The sequence below is a fragment of the Chiloscyllium plagiosum genome, unplaced genomic scaffold (genome assembly GCF_037043375.1).
Source record: "Chiloscyllium plagiosum isolate Xiang-an unplaced genomic scaffold, Cpla_swu_hap1 HiC_scaffold_30, whole genome shotgun sequence".
NCBI lineage: Eukaryota > Metazoa > Chordata > Chondrichthyes > Orectolobiformes > Hemiscylliidae > Chiloscyllium > Chiloscyllium plagiosum.
In genome coordinates this window covers 46,521,684-46,544,365 of record NW_028270168.1, presented here as the reverse complement: position 1 = coordinate 46,544,365, position 22,682 = coordinate 46,521,684, and the positions used below count along the sequence as shown (strand labels likewise).

At 42.5% G+C, this 22,682-nt stretch overlaps 1 protein-coding gene across 4 annotated transcripts in view; it reads left to right on the top strand.

Annotated features, from left to right (window-relative positions):
- mnmip1 (manchette microtubule inner protein 1) overlaps positions 1-22,682 on the top strand; it is a 131,946-nt gene that overhangs the window by 45,083 nt on the left and 64,181 nt on the right. For 3 of the 4 annotated variants that reach the window (XM_087976914.1, XM_087976913.1, XM_087976915.1), the window contains 7 exons: positions 2,149-2,264; positions 3,583-3,700; positions 5,431-5,474; positions 12,488-12,557; positions 13,658-13,746; positions 18,144-18,239; positions 21,396-21,441. In XM_087976914.1, the coding sequence (XP_087833040.1) occupies positions 2,149-2,264; positions 3,583-3,700; positions 5,431-5,474; positions 12,488-12,557; positions 13,658-13,746; positions 18,144-18,239; positions 21,396-21,441 (579 nt within the window). The remainder of the gene's footprint in view (positions 1-2,148; positions 2,265-3,582; positions 3,701-5,430; positions 5,475-12,487; positions 12,558-13,657; positions 13,747-18,143; positions 18,240-21,395; positions 21,442-22,682) is intronic. The other variant, XM_087976917.1, reaches the window with a different exon arrangement.

Here is a 22,682-nt window from a genome sequence, read left to right as displayed (position 1 = left end):
AACAAAAGATCAATAGCACTGCAAATACTACTCTCACTCATCCTGTATAGTTCAAAATGGAGCTCCTGTATGAGCTGTATATTGACTTCCAAGATTTTCTGTTTTTCTTGTCATCTGGGTCTGCATAATGGTTCAAATAGTGCCCTTTACCTTTTTTGTTCATACACAGGATGAGGGTGTCGCTGGCTAGGCCAGCATTTATTACGCATCCCTAATTGCAATTAAGAGTCAACCACCTTGTTGTGGGCCTGGAGTCACATGTAGGCCAGACCAGGTAAGGATGGCAGTTTCCTTCCCTCAAGGACATTAGTGAACCAGATGGGTTTTTCCAACAATGGTCATAATTAGACTCTTAATCCTGGACATTTATTGAATTCCAATTCCACCATCTGCCATGTGTGGGATTTGAACCCGAGTCCCCATTCATTATCTGGGGTCACTGGATTAACAATCTAACAATAATCCATTCTCTCTGCCACCCCCACCCCCACCATTAATACTGTCCCTCCATGTTCTTTGTATTGCCTCACATTTATCTGCATTGAAATTCACCTGCCATCTATCTGGCCACTCTACCAACTTGTCTATCTCCTTCTGTCATTCCTACACTTTCCTCATTTCACTTGTCAATTCTCCCAAAGGACCATTTGTCATGTGGGATAAAATATCCTCTTTTTCTGGCTGCAGTACATAGGGATTGTGTGGCCATGCAGTGACTCTGCCCGATTCCTTCAGAGTTGGAGGTTTAAGGATCGTCTTTCGTATTTAGACAGGCTACTGATGCTTGGAGAATTTAGGTCTGCGATACGTCGGAAATGATTCACTTTTCTCCATATCTTTGTGACCATAATAACTTGATTATTCAAAATTTACAGGAGCCAACATCACGAGACATTTTCAGTTTTTCAACCAAATATTTTACTCCATTCCTCTTAAAGTGGTCTGTGTCACTGATCAGACCTAGCGCAGAATATTAGCCCTGATGGAGAGTATGGAAGTACTAACCAGTACAGGCAGACACCAGCTGGGACACAGACGGGCAGCGAGACGGACAGTTGCAGACACATTGAGATTTCAACACAGAAACAGTTTGTGCCAGTGTTGATCCTTTATTTGGATAAATAGTTTTTAATAGCATTCATCCACACCAATGATACCAACGGGCATATAGACATCAAGTAAGAGCAGTAGGCTGGAAGACAGATGCAATAACAAATTATTGACCATTATTCATAATCGAGACTTGAGTCAAGCGTCAAAAGAACTATCCACTGTGCTGATAAGCAGCCATCCTGGGAATCTTGGAAAGAGTAATGCCAATTATAACAATTGTGGCACTGAAGCAAATGGGGGAGAGAAATGATGGGTCCAGTGCCTGGTTTGTTCTGGGTTAGTCGATCTCTGAGACAGCAGACATTTGTTAGAATTGGCCAGATTCAGCTATGGCACCCAGGATTGATTGGAAATTAGTAGAAAGGTGTGTGTAGCTAATATGGTGGTGGGGTAGCTCTGAAAATAAAGGATGAGATCAATTCAATAATGAGAAATGACTTTGCTTTGGAAGGTTTTGAAACATTGCATTGTGGTTTCTTACGTTGCCAAAAGACTTGGATAGAAGTCATTCATAATTTGGTGGCATGGTGGCTCAGTGGTTAAACCTGCTGCCTCAGTACCAAAGACCTAAGTTCAAATCCACCCTCGGGTGACTGTCTGTGCGGAGTTGCATGTTCTCCCTGTGTCTGTGTGGGTTTCCTCTGGATGCTCCATTTCTTCTGACAGTCCAAACATGTGGAAGTTAGGTGGATTGGCCATGCTAAATTGCCCATAGTGTCCAGGCATGTGCAGGCTACATGGATTAGCTGTGGGAAATGCAGAGTTACAGGGATGGGTGGGTCTGGGTGGGAATATCTTCAGAGGGTTTGTATAGTCTCAGTGGGCCAAATGGCCTGCATCCACACTGTAGGCATTTTATGATGAAGTCAGAATTTAGATTCAATCATAAGAATGCCCTAGAGGGCTTCTGGGGCTGTATCCCAGTAAGGATATACAGTTGCAGAGATGAGAGAATGGGAGGGTGACGGCTGACTGAAACAGCATTTCTAATCCTTCAAACCGAGGGAACCCTAACAGCCATGTGTGTGATTACAGAGCCAATTGTAAAGAAGAAGAAGCAGAGATGGTGTGAGGTGCTCATTTCCTACAGCCCTGTAAAAGCAGAAGACCTGGAACTCAACCTGGGAGATGTCATTGAGATCCTCGATGAGGTAAGATCCCCTTTCAAATAGCGCTTGAACATTATTATCTTCACCAGACTCCATGGTGATTCTGTCTATCGTGTTATGTCTGTTAAGGGGACAGTATAGTATGGGGACAGATACTGTTCCCTCCAGCAGACAGTATGAACCCTGAAGGTTATGTTGCCTGCCTGGTGCGAGGGTCACATTCCCTGTCATTTTTCACGGATTCCAAAGTCCATGAGCAGCAGTGGCTTCTGGATCCAGATGTCAGTGTGTCGGCACGCTGATCAGATTGCGTGGAACCGTTAAGTCTTAGAGGAAACGTTAGTTTAGAATGTCTTCTGGGGGCTGGAGGGAGGAGGGAAATTGGCACAAACTGAATTAGGTAATATTTATTAAAAAATATATCCATTAAGTGAATTTGCATTAAAGTTGAAGGAGCCTCACTCACAATTTGCTTCAGGGCTTTTGTTGCACTCGGAGGCAGTGTAATCAGGTGCTGAACTGCCCCCTTTCTAAACTAACGTTTCCTCTAAGACTTAACGGTTCCACGCAATCTGATCAGCGTGCCGACACACTGACATCTGGATCCAGAAGCCACTGCTGCTCATGGACTTTGGAATCCGTGAAAAATGACAGGGAACAATATGGACTGGTGTGGTTCAGGGAAATACCACCCCATTGTGAAGCTAAGGAGTAATGTTTGAATATGTGTCAGATATCCTGAGGAGAGATCAATGAAACATGGGGAAATTTTGCTCACAGTGAGGTAAAGCCCTTATGATCATACACACAGAAGATGGCCATTGGGCCCACTGTGCTTATACTGGCTCATTGAAAGATCCAATTCGCCCACCTCCATTGTCTTCCTGCAAATTTTGCAAGAGCTTTCTTCATTCATGGGATGTGGGCATCATTGGCTAGGCCAGCATTTATTGCCTGTCCCTAATTGTTAACAGTCAACCAAGCCTGGAGTCTCAAGTGGGGAAGTTTATATAATCTATGATATCCAATTCAAAGGACAGATTATGTGTAAATTAAAAATTAATCTAGCCACATGTTTCTTGAAAGGTGTTCCTGTTCTATCCTCACTGACTGATTGTTAATTGTATGTGGGATGGCGAGAATGCACTGTGTTCCTGATCATAAAGACTCACTACATTGAAGAAAAAGTTCTCCTCGTCTTCTTCTTGTCTTTATTGCTAATCTGTGGCTGTGTTTACAGATCTACCTGCCAATTAGATTCTGACAATCTATTACATCAAAACTTCTCATAACATTAAATGGAGACTTGCTCCATCATGGCACCATGCCAAGCTAATTTTAAAAATTGCTTGCCTTTCAGATTGAAGATGGTTGGTGGATAGGAAGAAAGAATGGACAGACTGGGGGCTTCCCATCTAATTTTGTATTAGAAATGGACAACACAGATGGGAAGGCCCGAGGCTTCGCTACTGAGTCTGGTATGAATCTTCAATTTATTGTATCCAATAAATCCAAGTGTTAGAAGGTTCAGTCCATGCTGTCAATATTATCAAATGTATGACATTGACTGTCACTCCTGTCAGTGGATCCTGATCACTCTATCTGACCTTGTTAAGTAGGAGAATGATGCAGAGGATGGAACAATATGATCCCGTATTCGGTTATTGGATTGTGTTGAGATTGCCGCATGAATTTCCTTTACCTTTAGGAGGTAAAATTCACAGAATTCTGTGGCAAAGTAGATACTGAATCTACAAACTAAATCATTTTGTATAACAATTGATTGTAATTTAATTTAATAATAATTTAACTCAATTCAGACTTTTCCAGAAACGTATATCTAACCTTTACTGCTCCTTGTACCATAGGAAACATATTTACCATTCTTCTCTTGTAAGACTTAACAAATAGCAGTCCCTAAGCTAATCACCATTAACTCTTTATTATGAACGGTATAAATTCGTATCTCAACTTAGAGCTTCTAGTTGCAAATTAACTGAGGTTATTCTGTCTCCCTCACTGTTACAGGCATTAAAACCCCAACCTTTTCCAGTGAAAGAGAAAAACAAAGTTTAATATCTGACCTTATCCCTCCCCTCCTCTGCTGCCCTATCCCCCTCAGCTTTCTGTGTTAACAATTGGCTAACCTAGACAACTAAGATAACAATGTATGCATCTTGACTCTAATGTGCTTCTCCTGGATTGCACATGACAGTCAATCAGGTGGTTTCATCCTGGTCCACAGGATTATTTGATTTCCCTGACCTGCACATCTTTGATTTAAAAAAAATGGGAGGCATGGTGGCTCAGTGGTTAGCACTGCTGCCTCACAGCACCAGGTTCGATTCCAGTCTCGGGTGACTGTCTGTGTGGAGTTTGCACATTCTCCCTGTGTCTGCGTGGGTTTCCTCTGGGTGTTCCGGTTTCCTCCCACAGTCCAAAGATGTGCAGGTTAGGGTGAATTGGCCATGCTAAATTGCCCGTAGTGTTAGGAGCATTAGTCAGAGCGAAATAGGTCTGGGGTGGGTTGCTCTTCGGAGGGTCGGTGGGGACTTGTTGGGCCGAAGGGCCTGTTTCCACACTGCAGGGAATCTAATCTAAAGAATTGTTAGTATATCCAGCTCTTAATGCAATAATACTTACATTGTTGCATTTAAATTGATTAGACGGTATTAGGCAACCAAAAATATCTTGACTTATCATCGCAGTAAGAAGCCTCCAACACTATGGGATTGCACTGGGTGAACAGTCTACGTTACTGGCTTATGGAATCAATGACGTGCTGATGCTGAGACAGGAATGTGCACAACCAGTGGAATAATTACAGTAATGATACGAGGGGTGGAAGAAAGCAGAGAATAGAGGTTAATTTAATTGGAGTTTCAAATGCAAAATGTTTAGCGGAGCACTACCCAGACGAAAGGAGAGGGTAAAACAATATAAATGTAATGCAGGATTCTAACTAGAGTCATAGAGTCATCAAGATGTACAGCACAGAAACAGACTCTTCTGTCCAACTTGTCTATGCCAACCAGATATCCTAAATTAATCTTAATGTTGTGTTTCAGTAAGTACCTCTCTCTGTGAGTATTTAGTGTTGGGGGAAAGAGCTTTAGTAACAACTGCCAGGTTCTGTTAGGAACAGCAAAGGGAAGATGTTCATGCTCCAGTTTCACGTCATTTCTTACCATTACCTTTCTTCCCTTAGATTTTGGTGTCCTGAATGAAAGCAAGCCAAGCTCAGACATCCAGGTAAAACAGAAACAGTCTTTGTGATGAGGAGATGCAAAAGCACTCTCAGTGTTGGAGTCAGCTTCTGTCAATCTGCTCCTTCCGTGAACAGTGACAGGTAGACGGACCCCAAAGCTTTCACAGTTTGGCTGTGATGTATCCAACAGACAAATCTCAAATATTCTAATGATGCCAACATATTAACCTGTCAATATGTACTTACTACAAAACAATCAAGGAGCCATTCATCTATCCTTAAAATATTACAATTGGACCTTGGTAACATAGCAGTGTCTGCAAGTTGTGTAGTGTGAATGGAGCCTGTGGACTGAGGCTTGGAGTGAATCCATGGCCTAGTGTCAACCAGAGTCCAACTTATGAAACAACCACAATGGAGGTTTCTAGTGATCCAGAAATTGTACCTGAGCATTGAGAAATCTCAATTTCTAATCCCAACTATTAAAGGAAGAGCTGAGAACCAGGGTTTCTTTGCACCAGATTCCAAAGACAGCACATTGTATTCACTCCCTGTTATACCTGACTGAGAAATGGCTAAAATAAAGGGTCCATGCTGCTGAAGTCTTGCGTCTTGCACTCATTGGCACAGGCACAAGAATGCCAAAGGGAACAACAATTTCTACTGCATGCGAAAAAAAAAATGCTAAATAGTTAACAGGTTCGATTTGGTTTGTTGAGATGTTGCCAGGCGAATGCCCTCAGGAGCTATTGTCCCACATGCTTTCCTGTATTCAAAAAAAAATGCAATGCCTCGATGTATTCATTTTGTCTGCACATGGCAGGTCCTTTCATGTGAACGTATGTAGCCACTAGCAAGGATAGGTGTACCACCTTACAACTCAACTGATAGTATTCAACTAGTCGTTACTGTTTTTTTTAGCCTACTCAGGATTGTTCAATGAATGCTATCCAATTGCAGAAGCACATCTAACATGAGACATTATGTTCTGAGTTTTGCAAGTGCAGTTTATTTGAGTATGGTCAGTATTTCTGTCTGTTGTGGACAGTTGAAGGGACATGTATGATATTAAATCACTGGTTACTAAGGTGTCCTGGCACTGAAACTCATAGAACCCCTACAATGTGGAGGCAGACCATTTGGCTCATTGAGTCCACATTGACCATCCTAAGAGCATCCCACTCAGACCCCCCACCCCTCCATATCCCTGGAACCCTGCATTTCTCATGGCTAAATCACCTGTGCGTTTTGGACTCTGGGAGGAAACCTGAGCACTCAGAGGAAACCCATGCAGACACGGGGAGAATGTGCAAACTTCACACAGACAGTCGCCCGAGACTGGAATTGAACCTGGGTCCCTGGTGCTGTGAGGCAGCAGGGATAACCACTGAGCCATCAAGTGATTAATGTATCACACTACCCACCAGCATGCTAGTTGAGAAACCAATGTGTTATAATCTACTGCATCCTACCTTTGCTGGTTGGGAATCCTACAGCCCCATCTGCTACAAGATTGAAGTCATAAATGACCTTGTAAATGGGCCCGAGCCAATTGCTCACTGGGCATGCTTGATGCTGAAGTAGGATACATCAAGGATATGCTGGAACCAATCAAACTGGATATGCCAACCAGTCAGCACTCTTTCCCTCATGCAATTGTTGCTGCCTTTGAAATTTGGCATTCTTGTGTTAATCCTGATGAGTGCAAGACGAAAAGCTTAGACTATTTCTCTTTGAACAATAGTGAAGGTGTGAACTATCAAGTGGCAAAGAGTGAGAAATGTTTAAGACTGATGGTGTGTCAAAGAAATGTGAAAAAGTAATGTATAATTCAGGATTGATGTCTGCCACTACACAACAGAATGAACACGGAAATATTATGGAGAAACACATTTATTAGGTTCATGTTCTAAAGACTCACTGAGAAAGGAGCATTATCAGAGAATCATTTCTATTGTGTTGTCATTTTCTTTAACACCTATATCTCTTCATGGAAAACGTTCCCTCAGAATATGAGGACACCGAAATGACTTTGTAATAACTTGTACCTTTTGCAACTTCGCAATATTCCAAAGTACTGTACAGTTGATGAATTACTTTTGAAATATAGTTGAACTGCTGACGGATCGACAGAACCATTTTGTCCAAAGATCAAGGTAAAAATGTCCTCATACGACCATAAGACATAGCAGCAGAAACTAGGCCTTTCAGCCCAGCGAGTCTGTTCCGCCATCCAATCATGGCTGATAGGTTTCTCAACCCCATTTTCCCCACTTTCTCCCCATAACCCTTGATCCCCTTGACAATCAAGAACCTATCTATCTCTGTTTTAAATATACTCAATGACCTGGCCTCCACAGCCTTCTGTGGCAGTGAATTCCATGGATTCCCCACTCTCTGGCTGAAGAGGTTTCTCCTTATCTCCATTCTAAAAGGTCTTCCCTTTAATCTAAGGCTGTGCTCTCTAGTCCTAGACTCTCCTACCAATGGAAACATCTTCCCAACATTTACTCTGAGCAGACTATTTGTATTCTGTATGTCTCAATTAGATCCCCCCCTTATCCTTCTAAACTCCAACAAGTATAGATCTAGAGTGCTTAAATGTTGCTCATATGCTAAGGTTATCATTCCTGGCACCATTCTCATGAACCTCTTCTGAATCTGTTCTAGGACCAGTACATCCTTCCTCAGAAATGGGGCCCAAAACAGTGCACGGTTCTCCAAATGTGGCCTGACCAGAGCCTTATAGAGCCTCAGAGGTCTATCCCTACTTTTATTTTCAAGTCCTCTCAAAATAAATGCCATCATTGCATTTGCCTTCCTAACTACTGACTCAACCTGTAAGTTTACCTTGAGAGAGTCCCAAACTCGAACTCCTAGGTATTTTGCACTTCGGACTTCTGAATTTTCTCTCCATTTAGAAAATTGTCCCTGCCTCTATTCTTCCTACCAAAGTGCATGACCTCACACTTTTCCACGTTGTACTTTATCTGGCACTTCTTTGCCCACTCTCCTAACCTGTCCAAATCCTTCTGCAGCCTCCCCATTCCTCTATATTACCTGCCCCTAGAGCTATCTTGGTATTGTCTGCAAATGTAGCCGGAATGCCCTCAGTACCTTCACCTAGATCATTAATGTATAAAGTGAAAAGTTGTGGTCCCAACACTGACCTTTGTGGAACACCACTTGTCACCAGCTTCCATTTCCATTCTCTGCTTTCTTCTATCCATGCTCTAATGCAACGAGGGGTATGTCGGCTTCCAAGAGATCAATTGTGTTAGGGGATTCTGTAGTCAGAGGTACAGACAGATGTTTCTATGGCCAACAGAGAAAAAGTAGAATGGTGTGTTGTTTCCCTGGTGCCAGGATCAAGGATGTCTCAGAGAGGGTGCAGAATGTTCTCATGGGGGAGAGGGGCCAGCAAGGGATCATTGTCCACATTGGAACCAATGATATAGGAAGGGAAAAGGTTGAGATTCTGAAGGGAGATTACAGAGAGTTAGGCAGAAATTTAAAAAGGAGGTCCTCAAGGGTAGTAATATCTGGATTACTCCCAGTGCTATGAGCTAGTGAGGGCAGGAACAAGAGGATAGAGCAGATGAATGCATGGCTGAGGAGCTGGTGTATGGGAAAATAATTCACATTTTTGGATCATTGGAATCTCTTTTGGGGTAGAAGTGACCTGTACAAGAAGGACAGATTGCACCTAAATTGGAATAGGACTTTCCAATTTGCTACAACTGCTTGGGAGGATTTAAACAAGTAAGGTGGGGGGGGGGGGGGGGGGGGGGGAGGGGACCCAGGGAGATAGTGAGGAAAGAGATCGATCTGAGACGAGCACAGCTGAGAACAGAAGTGAGTCAAACAGTCAGAGCAGGCAGGGACAAGGTAGGACTAATAAATTAAACTGCATTTATTTCAATGCAAGGGGCCTAACAGGGAAGGCAGATGAACTCAAGGCATGATTAGCAACATGGGACTGGGATATCATAGCAATTACGGAAACATGGCTCAGGGATGGGCAGGACTGAATGTTCCAGGATATAAATGCTACAGGAAGGATAGAAAGGGAGGCAAGAGAGGAGGGGGAGTGGTATTTTTGATAAGGGATAGCATTACAGCTGTGCTGAGGGAGGATATTCCCGGAAATACATCCAGGGAAGTTATTTGGGTGGAACTGAGAGGAATTTCTTAAGTGTGTACAAGACAATTTTCTGATTCAGTATGTGGATGTACCTACTCGAGAAGGTGTAAAGCTTGACCTACTCACGGGAAATAAAGCAGGGCAGGTGACTGAGGTGTCAGTGCGGGAGCACTTTGGGGCGAGCAACCATAATTCTATTTGCTTTAAAGTAGTGATGGAAAAGGATAGACCAGATCTAAAAGTTGAAGTTCTAAATTGAAGAAAGGCTAATTTTGACAGTATTTGGCAAGAACTTTCGAAAGCTGATTGGAGGCAGATGTTTACAGGTAAAGAGACGGCTGGAAAATGGGAAGCCTTCAGAAATGAGATAACAAGAATCCAGAGAAAGTATATTCCTGTCAGGGTGAAAGGGAAGGCTGGTAGGTATAGGGAATGCTGGATGACTAAAGAAATGGAGGGTTTGGTTAAGAAAAATAAAGAAGCATATGTCAGGTACAGACAGGATAGATCGAGTGAATCCTTAGAAGAGTATAAAGAAAGTAGGAGTATACTTAAGAGGGAAATCAGGAGGGCAAAATGGGGACATGAGATAGCTTTGGCAAATAGAATTAAGGAGAATCCAAAGAGTTTTTACAAATATGTTAAGGACAAAAGGGTAACTAGGGAGAGAATAGGGCCCCTCAAAGATCAGCAAGGTGATCTTTGTGTGGAGCCACAGAAAATGGGGGAGATACTAAATGAATATTTTGCATCAGTATTTACTGTGGAAAAGGATATAGAAGATATAGACTGTAGGGAAATAGATGGTGACATCTTGCAAAATGTCCAGATTACAGAGGAGGAAGTGCTGGATGTCTTGAAACGGTTAAAAGTGGCTAAATCTCCAGGACCTGATCAGGTGTACCCGAGAACTCTGTGGGAAGCTAGAGAAGTGATTGCTGGGCCTCTTGCTGAGATATTTGTATCATCGATAGTCACAGGTGAGGTGCCGAAAGACTGGAGTTTGGCAAACGTGGTGCCGCTGTTTAAGAAGGGCGATAAAGACAAGCCAGGGAACTATAGACCGGTGAGCCTGACCTCGGTGGTGGGCAAATTGTTGGAGGGAATCGTAAGGGACAGGATGTACATGTATTTGGAAAGGCAAGGACTGATTCGGGATAGTCAACATGGCTCTGTGTGTGAGAAATCATGTCTCACAAACTTGATTGAGTTTTTTGAAGAATTAACAAAGAAGATTGATGAGGGCAGAGCTGTGGATGTGATCTATATGGACTTCAGTAAGGCGTTCGACAAGGTTCCCCATGGGAGACTAATTAGCAAGGTTAGATCTCGTGGAATGCAGGGAGAACTAGCCATTTGGATACAGAACTGGCTCAAAGGTAGAAGACAGAGGGTGGTGGTGGAGGGTTGTTTTTCAGACTGGAGGCCTGTGACCAGTGGAGTGCCACAAGGATCGGTGCTGGGCCCTCTACATTTTGTCATTTAATAAATGATTTGGATGTGAGCATAAGAGGTACAGTTAGTAAGTTTGCAGATTACACCAAAATTGGAGGTGTAGTGGACAGCAAAGAGGGTTACCTCAGATTACAATAGGATCTGGACCAGGTGGGCAAATGGGCTGAGAAGTGGCAGATGGAGTTTAATTCAGATAAATGTGAGGCGCTGCATTTTGGGAAAGCAAATCTTAGCAGGACTTATACACTTGGTGGTAAGGTCCTAGGGAGTGTTGCTGAACAAATAGACCTTGGAGTGCAGGTTCATAGCTCCTTGAAAGTGGAGTCGCAGGTAGATAGGATAGTGATGGCGGCGTTTGGTATGCTTTCCTTTATTGGTCAAAGTATTGAGTATAGGAGTTGGGAGGTCATGTTGCGGCTGTACAGGACATTGGTCAGGCCACTGTTGGAATATTGCATGCAATTCTGGTCTCCTTCCTATTGGAAAGATGTTGTGAAACTTGAAAGGTTCAGAAAAGTTTACAAGGATGTTGCCAGGGTTGGAGGATCTGAGCTACAGGGGGAGGCTGAGCAGGCTAGGGCTGTTTTCCCTGGAGCGTCGGAGGCTGAGGAGTGACCTTGTAGAGGTTTACAAAATTATGAGGGGCATGGATAGGGTAAATAGGCAAAGTCTAGAACTACAGGGCATAGGTTTAGGGTGAGATGGGAAAGATATAAAAGAGACCTAAAGGGCAACTTTTTCATGCAGAGGGTGGTACGTGTATGGAATGAGCTGCCAGAGGATGTGATGGAGGCTGGTACAATTGCAACATTTAAAAGGCATTTGGATGGGTATATGAATAGGAAGGGTTTGGAGGGATATGGGCCAGGTGCTGGCAGGTGGGACTAGATTGGGTTGGGATATCTGATCAGCATGGGTTGGACGAAGGGTCTGTTTCCACGCTGTACATCTCTATGACTCTATGCTAGCACCTTGCCTCTAACACTATGGGCCCTCATCTTACTCAGTAGCCTTCTGTGCGGCACCTTGTCAAAGGCCTTCTTGACATCCAGGTAGATAACATCCATTGGCTCTCCTTAGTCTAACCTGCTTATTACTTTCTGTTTATAGTCAAGTTGTTTGAGGGATAATCAGTTCACAGGGCATCAAGAGAAGGAGCACAGTTCTTAAAAATATTACAATAGAATATTTTACATTCATCCAATGGGCCTCAGTTTAACACCTTACCAAAAAGACAGGCATCTCTGACAATGCAGCACTCCCTCAGTACTACACTGTAGGATCAGCCTGAATTTTATGCTCACCAATCGAGTCTAGAACTTGAATGGACAACTCTGTAACACAGAAATGAGAGTGCTATCCACTGGGTTGACTCATATTTGGCACGAGAAACTTATAATCAGTTTTTTTTTAATTTCAGAATGTTTGCTATTGAAGCTAAAGTTCTTTTTTTTGTAGGTCCCAATGTTTGGATCATTGCATCCCAGTGCAAGCCTTGGGAAACCTGCAAGTGGGAGACAACAGCTGGGTTTGTATCAGAGTATTTGATTTATTGGGTGCTCAGATGCTGGGAGGTGGTCCATGTGCTGGTCTTTGTCTGTTGCACACAGACATGCCAATACACATTGACATGGAATGGGGAAGTGGTGGGTTTTGTCTGAGACAGAGTTCAGGAGTTTATTTGTGGGAATGTGTAGAGGGTGATTAGAACCTAAGCCCTTCAAAGTGAGACACAGTCATCCAGTGGTCCCTCTGCAATTGGTGTCGATTTTGGTCTATATATTGGTCTTCCACCATTTCTTCCCCCTTCCTCCGGGTTTTCTGACAGGTTTCACACCCACATCGCTGCCCTTGAGGTACTAATTACAGACAACTGAGCATTGTAGGTTGTCAGCATAGTCTCAATCTGGTCCTGTTCTCACTCAGCACGTGTACCTTCCAATAAGATCAGCAGCTGATAGTCATGTGGGAAAGGCTTGCCGATTTCCATGCCCCATCCTACCATAGACACTGAGGTCAATTGTGACAGTCCCGCTAGCAGCCTGGCCAAGATCATCTAACCCTGACATCAAACAGAACCTGAGACCCTTACTTGTCAGCCACTCAGTAGGAAAGTTAGTCACAGTGGGCAGAATTGATCAAACCATGGGGATTCCCCCATCCCAGCAATGTTCAGCAACCACTGGAGCACTCAGAGGGGGGTCATTCAACTGGACATCGCCCCCTCACCCAGGAAGAAGTCCTGCTTTACAGCCAATCCAACTGGCTGGTGGCTTAGGAGCCTCAACAGCATCAGGAACGGTGGCCATTTACTGGTGAAGGAGGAGGCCCTGAAACCTATGGGGATAGGTGGAAGATATTTTTAGAAGCAATTACCTTTGAGCATAATAGGGACTTGATAAAATGATACTCAACTGGAGCCTTTATGTGTTCACCTGCTCCTTGTATCCAGAAGACTGTTCAATCTCTCACCTGCTATCAGTAAAATTCATTGACAATCTACCATTGTGCGCCCTATTTCCCCTGACCTTAGGAACTCTCACCGTGTTCCCACGTTGCAAGGGCCATTAAGATTCTATCCATTATTTTAGGGTCTGGTTTGTTTTATGGAGTAATCTTCCTTTTCAGAATGCTATAAGGCAGCATTTGACTACACTGCATGGGCAGAAGATGAACTCAATCTACGCAAAGGAGATGTCATCCTAGTATTAGAGAAGGTAATTGTTTTTCATGTGTTACCATATGAGAACTTCACTGAAATAAATCAAATACAACGCTGATAAATTCTGCAAACCTGCTGTCAGAAACTACTGGATTTAAAGACTATCCTCGAAAACCCTTCTTTGTTTCATCAGTGGATTTGGATCTCCAAGCTCAGCTAAGTAGGGAGGGTGATGTCAATTCATGGGTGGCTCAGTGGTTAGCACTGTTGCCTCATAGTACCAGGCACCCATGGGAGACTGTATTTGTGAATCTTGCACATTCTCCCTGTGTATGTGTAAGTTTCTTCTGGGTGCTCCAGTTTCCTCCCACAATCCAAAGATGTTCAGGTTAGGTGGACTATTCGTGCTTAAATTGCCCGTAGTGTGGAGGTTGGGAAATGCAAGGTTACAGGGATAGGATAGGGGGGTGGGTCTGGGTGGGATGTTCTTTCGAGGGTCAGTGTGGACTCGATGGGCTGAGTGGCCTGCTTCCACACTGTGGGGATGTTATGATGGAAAAAGATGTTCCTGTATTAGACAACAATTGTAAATGCTGAAAAAAAAGTGTGTCCACAGCCAACAGTATAAACACCTGTGCTGAGTTACTTGAGGAAGAATTCAAATGCTTAAAAAAACCCACAACTTGGCAAGAGGAGCATCTGCAGCATAACAAAACACTTTGTGCAGGTCAAAACAAAGAAAGCAAACCAAGCAATGAATAGGTGAACAAAAGGAGATTCAAAGATCTGCATTTTGAGTGAGTTCAGATGGAGCACAGCCTGATAGGAAAGAGAGGGAGTTACAGAGCGTGAGAACAAATTTGTGAAACACTTTGTTGTCAAAAGCAGGGCAAAGAAAACAGGAAAAAGGATACAAAGCAGGGCTGGTAGATCAAAGAGCTTGGAGCTAATGGGAGGGACAAGGCCATCGAGAGGTTTTTGGATGACGACATGGCTTTTGAAATCAATGCGTGGCGCAGGAGTAGCAACAAAAAAAGTAGGTGTTTACAGAGGTTCAGGACTGAGAGGACTTTCATCAGCCCCACACTGTTTACTTTCACTCAAACAAATCGTACAGGTCTGAAACTCTGCCACTCACATTCAGTGCCCAAGCTTTGAAGAGTCTCTCCCATATGACAAGGGCATTTGGGATAGAGGGAGCTCCCTATTGTAAAGCAGAATATCTGAAAGCTGCATTGTTACTCCCAGGGGAGGTCACCTGCTAAGTACCCAGCAACTTCAACCAGTAATGTGAGTACACATGCCTATCCAGTAATGTGAGTACACATGTCTATCCAGTAATGTGAGTACACATGCCTATCCAGTAATGTGAGTACAAACGTCTATCCAGTAATGTGAGTACACACGCCTATCCAGTAATGGGAGTACACACGTCTATCCAGTAATGTGAGTACACACGTCTATCCAGTAATGTGAGTACACATGCCTATCCAGTAATGTGTACACACGTCTATCCAGTAATGTGAGTACACACGCCTATCCAGTAATGTGTACACACGTCTATCCAGTAATGTGAGTACACACGCCTATCCAGTAATGTGAGTGCACATGTCTATCCAGTAATGTGAGTACACACGTCTATCCAGTAATGTGATTACACACGTCTATCCAGTAATGTGATTACACACGTCTATCCAGTAATGTGAGTACACATGCCTATCCAGTAATGTGAGTACACACGTCTATCCAGTATTGTGAGTACACACGTCTATCCAGTAATGTGAGTACACATGCCTATCCAGTAATGTGAGTACACACGTCTATCCAGTAATGTGATTACACACGTCTATCCAGTAATGTGATTACACACGTCTATCCAGTAATGTGAGTACACATGCCTATCCAGTAATGTGAGTACACATGCCTATCCAGTAATGTGAGTACACACGTCTATCCAGTAATGTGATTACACACGTCTATCCAGTAATGTGAGTACACACGTCTATCCAGTAATGTGATTACACACGTCTATCCAGTAATGTGAGTACACATGCCTATCCAGTAATGTGAGTACACACGTCTATCCAGTAATGTGATTACACACGTCTATCCAGTAATGTGAGTACACACGTCTATCCAGTAATGTGATTACACACGTCTATCCAGTAATGTGAGTACACACGTCTATCCAGTAATGTGATTACACACGTCTATCCAGTAATGTGATTACACACGTCTATCCAGTAATGTGATTACACATGTCTATCCAGTAATGTGAGTACACATGCCTATCCAGTAATGTGAGTACACACGTCTATCCAGTAATGTGAGTACACACGTCTATCCAGTAATGTGATTACACACGTCTATCCAGTAATGTGATTACACACGTCTATCCAGTAATGTGATTACACACGTCTATCCAGTAATGTGATTACACACGTCTATCCAATAATGTGAGTACACATGCCTATCCAGTAATGTGAGTACACACGTCTATCCAGTAATGTGAGTACACACGCCTATCCAGTAATGTGATTACACACGTCTATCCAGTAATGTGATTACACACGTCTATCCAGTAATGTGAGTACACATGCCTATCCAGTAATGTGAGTACACATGCCTATCCAGTAATGTGAGTACACATGTCTATCCAGTAATGTGAGTACACATGCCTATCCAGTAATGTGAGTACACATGCCTATCCAGTAATGTGAGTACACACGTCTATCCAGTAATGTGAGTACACATGCCTATCCAGTAATGTGAGTACACATGTCTATCCAGTAATGTGAGTACACATGCCTATCCAGTAATGTGAGTACACATGTCTATCCAGTAATGTGATTACACACGTCTATCCAGTAATGTGAGTACACATGCCTATCCAGTAATGTGAGTACACATGTCTATCCAGTAATGTGAGTACACATGTCTATCCAGTAATGTGATTACACACGTCTATCCAGTAATGTGAGTACACACGCCTATCCAGTAATGTGAGTACACACGTCTATCCAGTAATGTGAGTACACATGTCTATCCAGTAATGTGAGTACACACGCCTATCCAGTAATGTGAGTACACATGTCTATCCAGTAATGTGATTACACACGTCTATCCAGTAATGTGAGTACACACATCTATCTAGTAATGTGAGTACACACGCCTATCCAGTAATGTGAGTACACACGCCTATCCAGTAATGTGATTACACACGTCTATCCAGTAATGTGAGTACACATGCCTCTCCAGTAATGTGAGTACACATGTCTATCCAGTAATGTGATTACACACGTCTATCCAGAAATGTGATTACACACGTCTATCTAGTAATGTGAGTACACATGTCTATCCAGTAATGTGAGTACACATGCCTATCCAGTAATGTGAGTACACACGCCTATCCAGTAATGTGAGTACACATGTCTATCCAGTAATGTGATTACACACGTCTATCCAGTAATGTGAGTACACACATCTATCTAGTAATGTGAGTACACATGTCTACCCAGTAATGTGAGTGCACATGCCTATCCAGTAATGTGAGTACACACACCTATCCAGTAATGTGAGTACATATGTCTATCCAGTAATGTGAGTACACATGCCTATCCAGTAATTCGAGTACACATGTCTATCCAGTAATGTGAGTACACATGTCTATCCAGTAATGTGAGTACACATGCCTATCCAGTAATGTGAGTACACACGTCTATCTAGTAATGTGAGTACACACGCCTATCCAGTAATGTGAGTACACATGTCTATCCAGTGATGTGAGTACACACGTCTATCCAGTAATGTGAGTACACACGCCTATCCAGTAATGTGAGTACACATGTCTATCCAGTGATGTGAGTACACACGCCTATCCAGTAAAGTGAATAGACATGTCTATCCAGTAATGTGAGTACACATGTCTATCCAGTAATGTGAGTACACACGCATATCCAGTAATGTGAGTACACATGTCTATCCATTAGAGATGAGGCAACAGTACAGTGTAATCTCACATGGCAATCTGATTTAAGCAGTAACACCAATAACTTACATTTACATTGCGCCTAACTGTAAAATGTCACATAGAGCTTTTCAGACACAAATTGGCACTTGAGTCCAGGAATAAAATACTAGGACAGGTCACTAAAGCTTAGTTAAAGAGTTCAGGTTTAATATTTGAAATCCTAACATTACTTTAACAATTTTTTTTAAAATCTTTAAAATTTATCTGTAAAATTTTTTAAAAACTCAAGTATAAATTTGTTGTTGTACAAATTAAAATGTGTTCAATTTTGATGCTGAGCTGTAAGTATATTGGTGTGAATCTGTTCGCAGTAAGTATTCTGACAATCAAAGCCAAATGCAGTGGTCGGTTTGGTGACAATTGCATTGACCGTACTATTTCAATTTTTTCAGCAGCAATTTTTGATTCATTTCTGTTAATAGGAGACAGGGGAAGACGGCTGGTGGGAGGGATATATGGACGGAAAGCAAGGATTATTCCCAGACAACTATGTGGTTCCTTATGTAGAAGAGACAGAGGTGAGTGTCCTTCTGATTGCTTTTCTTGAGGTACTCAGGATTCCAACATGGCGCTGGATGAATGAGCTCACTGCATGTAACGTTGGCTGGATGTATTTTGAAATAAAATACTGAGACACATCGGCACTGGAATTCAGCTGGGAGCACTTTTGGGTTCGGAAAATATGGGGTACTCCCATACTGGAATGCTGAGATTCGAGAGGTCTCCTGTGTTGGATATCAAGGTTAATTTTCACGAGGCCAGTGAATTATGGACTATGAGAGAATCTGTGAAATGAGATTGAAGATTGAGGCACTGCAATGCTCACAACAGATGCATGAAGGTGCAGCTCAAAACAGGAAATCCTGGAGAAACCTGCATTTGTGAAGAGAGAAGCAAACACTTTGAGTCCGATATGATTTTCTTCCATTCCACCCACTCTGTCTCTCTCACCACAGATGCTGCCAGACCTGCTGAGTTTCTCCAGCACCGTGCTTTTATTTCAGATCTCCAGCATATTTATTTTAGTGTGAAGAATGAGGATGAGGAGGAATCTGTAGCCAGGTGGAGCAGGAGGTTGGAGAGATCAGTTGGATCAACTATGGATGGCCAGCTCTCTCTCTCTGTGTGAAGGATATTAGTGAGCCACTAGGACATTGTCAACAACCCAACAGCCCCTCTCGTTGAGAATGAGTGCAGAGCTTAATAATTTTGAATTCTCACAATGTGTGTGGCATCGGTGAAATTGATGTTTATTTCCCATCTCAGGTCGATCTGTTTACTCTCTGAAGTGATCAGTTAAGCGTCGATCTGGCTGAGGTGCAGATTGTAAGAATTAATTACCCAGTTTTTCTGTAGTGCCTATGTTACAGTTTTAGGTCTCTTTCATCCTTCTTTCATAAGGTTGCTCTGACAGTTATGTGTTAAAGCACTCCCATGAGGAAATCTCAGTATAGGAGTTAGGACACCATGTTGAGGTTGTACAAGACATTGGTGAGGCCTCTTCTGGAATACTTGTCCAGTTCTGGTCATCCTGTGATAGGAAAGGTATTATTAAGCTAGAGACAGTAGAGAAGAGATTTACCAAAATGTTGCTTGGTATGGACGGTTTGAGTTATAATGAAAGGCTGGATAGGCAGTGACTTTTTTCACTGGAGCATAGGAATTTGAGGGGTGACCTTGTAGAAGTTTATAAAATCATGAGGGGTATAGTTAAGGTGAATGGTGGGCATCTTTTCTCTAGAATAAGGGATTTCAAGACTAGAGGGCATATTTTTAAGGTGAGAGGAGAAAGATTTAATAAAGACATGAAGGGCAACTTCTTTACACAGAGAATGGTTTATGTGTGGAATGAACTGCCAGAGGAAGTGGTGGATGTGGGTACAGTTACAAGATTTAAAAGACAATTAGATGAGTACATGAATACAAAATGTTTGGAGGGATATGGGCCAAGCACAGGCATTTGGGCCCTAATTTAGTTTGTGATTAGTGTTGGCATGGACTGGTTGGGACGAAGGGTCTGTTTCTGTGCTGTATGACTCTATGACTCTATTCCAGACCTTTGAGAATGTCTATTTTATCCATGTTCTGTAACATGCCTTGAAGATATTGAAGTGTGTCCTATATTTCCACTGTGGGGCCATTTCATTCTCTGACAGTTTGACTGCATCTCACATCCTTACAAAAGGTACAAGAATGCAACAAATTTGTAAAGTAGACCATGAGCCAAAGGATGGGATAATGAGCCACTTTAAGTTTAATAGATGTAGTCACTTAACTGCTTTCAATTCTAACATTTCTGATTATAGTATCTTCAGTGTTCTGCTTATGTGCTCCCCATCGGTTCACACCTGGTTACAAAGTCAACATAAGGAAATAACCAAAATGAAATATTGCTAATGTGGCAAATTTGAAACATTCAACAGGCCTGGAAATAGCTATGGGAAAGAGGAGCAGAATTAATGTTTCAGGTTGATAATTTTAATGTTCAGTTAATGTTCCGCATGCATTAACCATTCCAATCTTCTCTAAGTGGCTTAAAAGTTTGTATGGAGCTCTGTCAGCCATTTAAATGAAGCTGGATAGATTGCATGAAGTCTTGTTCAGGCTAGTCATAACTGACAATATCCTCGTCATATTGTAGAGCACTGAAGTCACATCATTCTTATAGTGTCACAAATCTGTCTGCTACAACTAGTCGGGTTTGTCTGCTGCAAATAATAGATCAGGTAACTAGCTCCTCAATAAGAAAAATGAAAGCAAAATAGATTGCTACATAGGTGATAATTTTCAAACCAGCCGCTGGTAATGAGCCTGAGTAAATCGGTTGCTTTTTCGCCATTCCAATTATTATTTACTAATGTCAAGTCTCCTGCTCTGCAAAATAATGTCACGGATGTAGGAACTTCAATACCTGCTCAAGAGAGCAGCTGCAACTTCAGATTAATGTGATCCAGAGATGGCAGCACTCACTCAGTATTCCCCTGTTGTATGAGCCTTGCTTTTTTTGTGCTCGGTTCCTGAGGCAGACTTTGGGCATGGTGTAAGGAGAGTTATGCTTGATCTGTGAAGGAGTGGGCGGTGGGCTTGAAAAAAGAAAGTTAACATCACTTTTTTTGTTTAACAACTTGGTCTCACTGATATAGGAATGAAGTTATGAAACTTGAAAGGATTCAGAAAAGATTTACAAGGATATTGCCAAGGTTGGAGGGTTTAGGTTGTAGGGAGAGGCTGAATAAGCTGGGGCTGTTTTCCCTGGAGAGTCGGAGGCTGAGGGGTGCCCTTATAGAGGTTTATAAAATCATGAGGGACTTGAATAGGGTAAATAGCCAAGATCTTTTTCCCTGGGAAAGGGGTGTCCAAAACTAGAGGGCATAGATTCAAGGTGAGAGGGGAAAGATTTGAAAAGAACCTAAGGAGCAACCTTTTCACACAGAGGGTGGTGCGTGTAAGGAATGAACTGCCAGAGGAAGTGGTGGAGGCTGGTACAAGTATAACATTTAAAAGGCATCTGGATGAGTACATGAATAGGAAGGGTTTAGAGGGATATGGGCCAAGCACTGGTGAATGGGACTAGATTAGTTTAGGATATCTGGTTGGCATGGATGAGTTGGACCAAAGGATCTGCTTCCATGCTCTACATCTCTATGACTAATTTATCTCTGTTTTAAATGCAGATGAGAAAGGACTTCCCTCCAGGAGTTAAAACAGATGTGGATCTATGTAAGTAAAGGCCCATATTACAAACCATCTGCTTAAACTCAGGCGTGATAGAAACAACAGAGTATACTCATTAGAAACATATTGGATTGGCCAATTTCAACCTGGAAGTCAATGGTGGTGTCTGAGTTGAAGTGCCACAATCAATGCACCAATAACCAAACCACTCAGTTCACCAACTAACTAGCTAACCTGATTTGTCACTCTGTAGCAATGCTGAGAACTGAGGGAGTTCAAGGGTCTGGCAGAGAAAATCCTGATGCATTATGCTCCTACTGCATTGGAGCAAAAGTCCAAGTTTAATGCTTAAGAAGAAATTGGGTATTTATTCATCTGAGAGACGTGACCATTTTAGGCCATATGAATTCAAAATCAGCAGTGACATTGCCTGATTAGATACGACAAGGGTTGCATACTGAATAAATCACCCCCTGCACATTCATACAGCAATCCAGATAAGTCCAACATTAGCTAAATGTAGAGTAAAGGAGCTCCAATACGGGTTGGAATCTCTTTATATTGTCCCATCAAACATTTTCAGGGCAGATATATGTGTATTCAAATGTAGAAAAGTGGGAGAAGCTGAACCAAAAGTTTTGTAAAGTTTGAAAGACCAACTGAAAAGGTGACGACTGAAAATTGACACTGATTACAAGCCCAAGACATGTCCAAGCTGATATAATTACTGGGTGTTTCACAATGAAACTGTAGGTTGACCTACTTGGATATGAGATAATAACCAATTTAGAGGCCGAAAGGCTAAGGGAGCATATTAAAAGTCAAAGACACTAAACTGTTGATGTATCTCTGAGTTAGGGAGAGCCTAAGAAGCTGCTGCTCATGGAAATGTTAACTTCTTTTCATTATAAGCAAGATATTTTGGCATACATTGAAAATAAAGTTCTCCACCATTCATAGATTGTTGATCTATAAAAAAAAAGGCAAAGTACCATTTGCATTTTTAACAGAGCATCCAGGTTAACAATTTCACCAACATTCACCCTCTCATGACCAACACCCCAAATCACAGAGGGATTTACCTCCTCCTCCACATCCAGTACATCCCAGACACCTTGCTCCCCTTCCACAGACACAATTGCCTTCTCTGTCCCACCCAATTCATATGGCGCACTGCAATCCCCCTTTCACCCAGGGCATTGGGACTGGTGAACTTGGTCCTCCGGAGATGGGTTGCCTGTGAAACCAGATGGGCAGTGGTATCTGGCTACTATTCTCATGTTTAA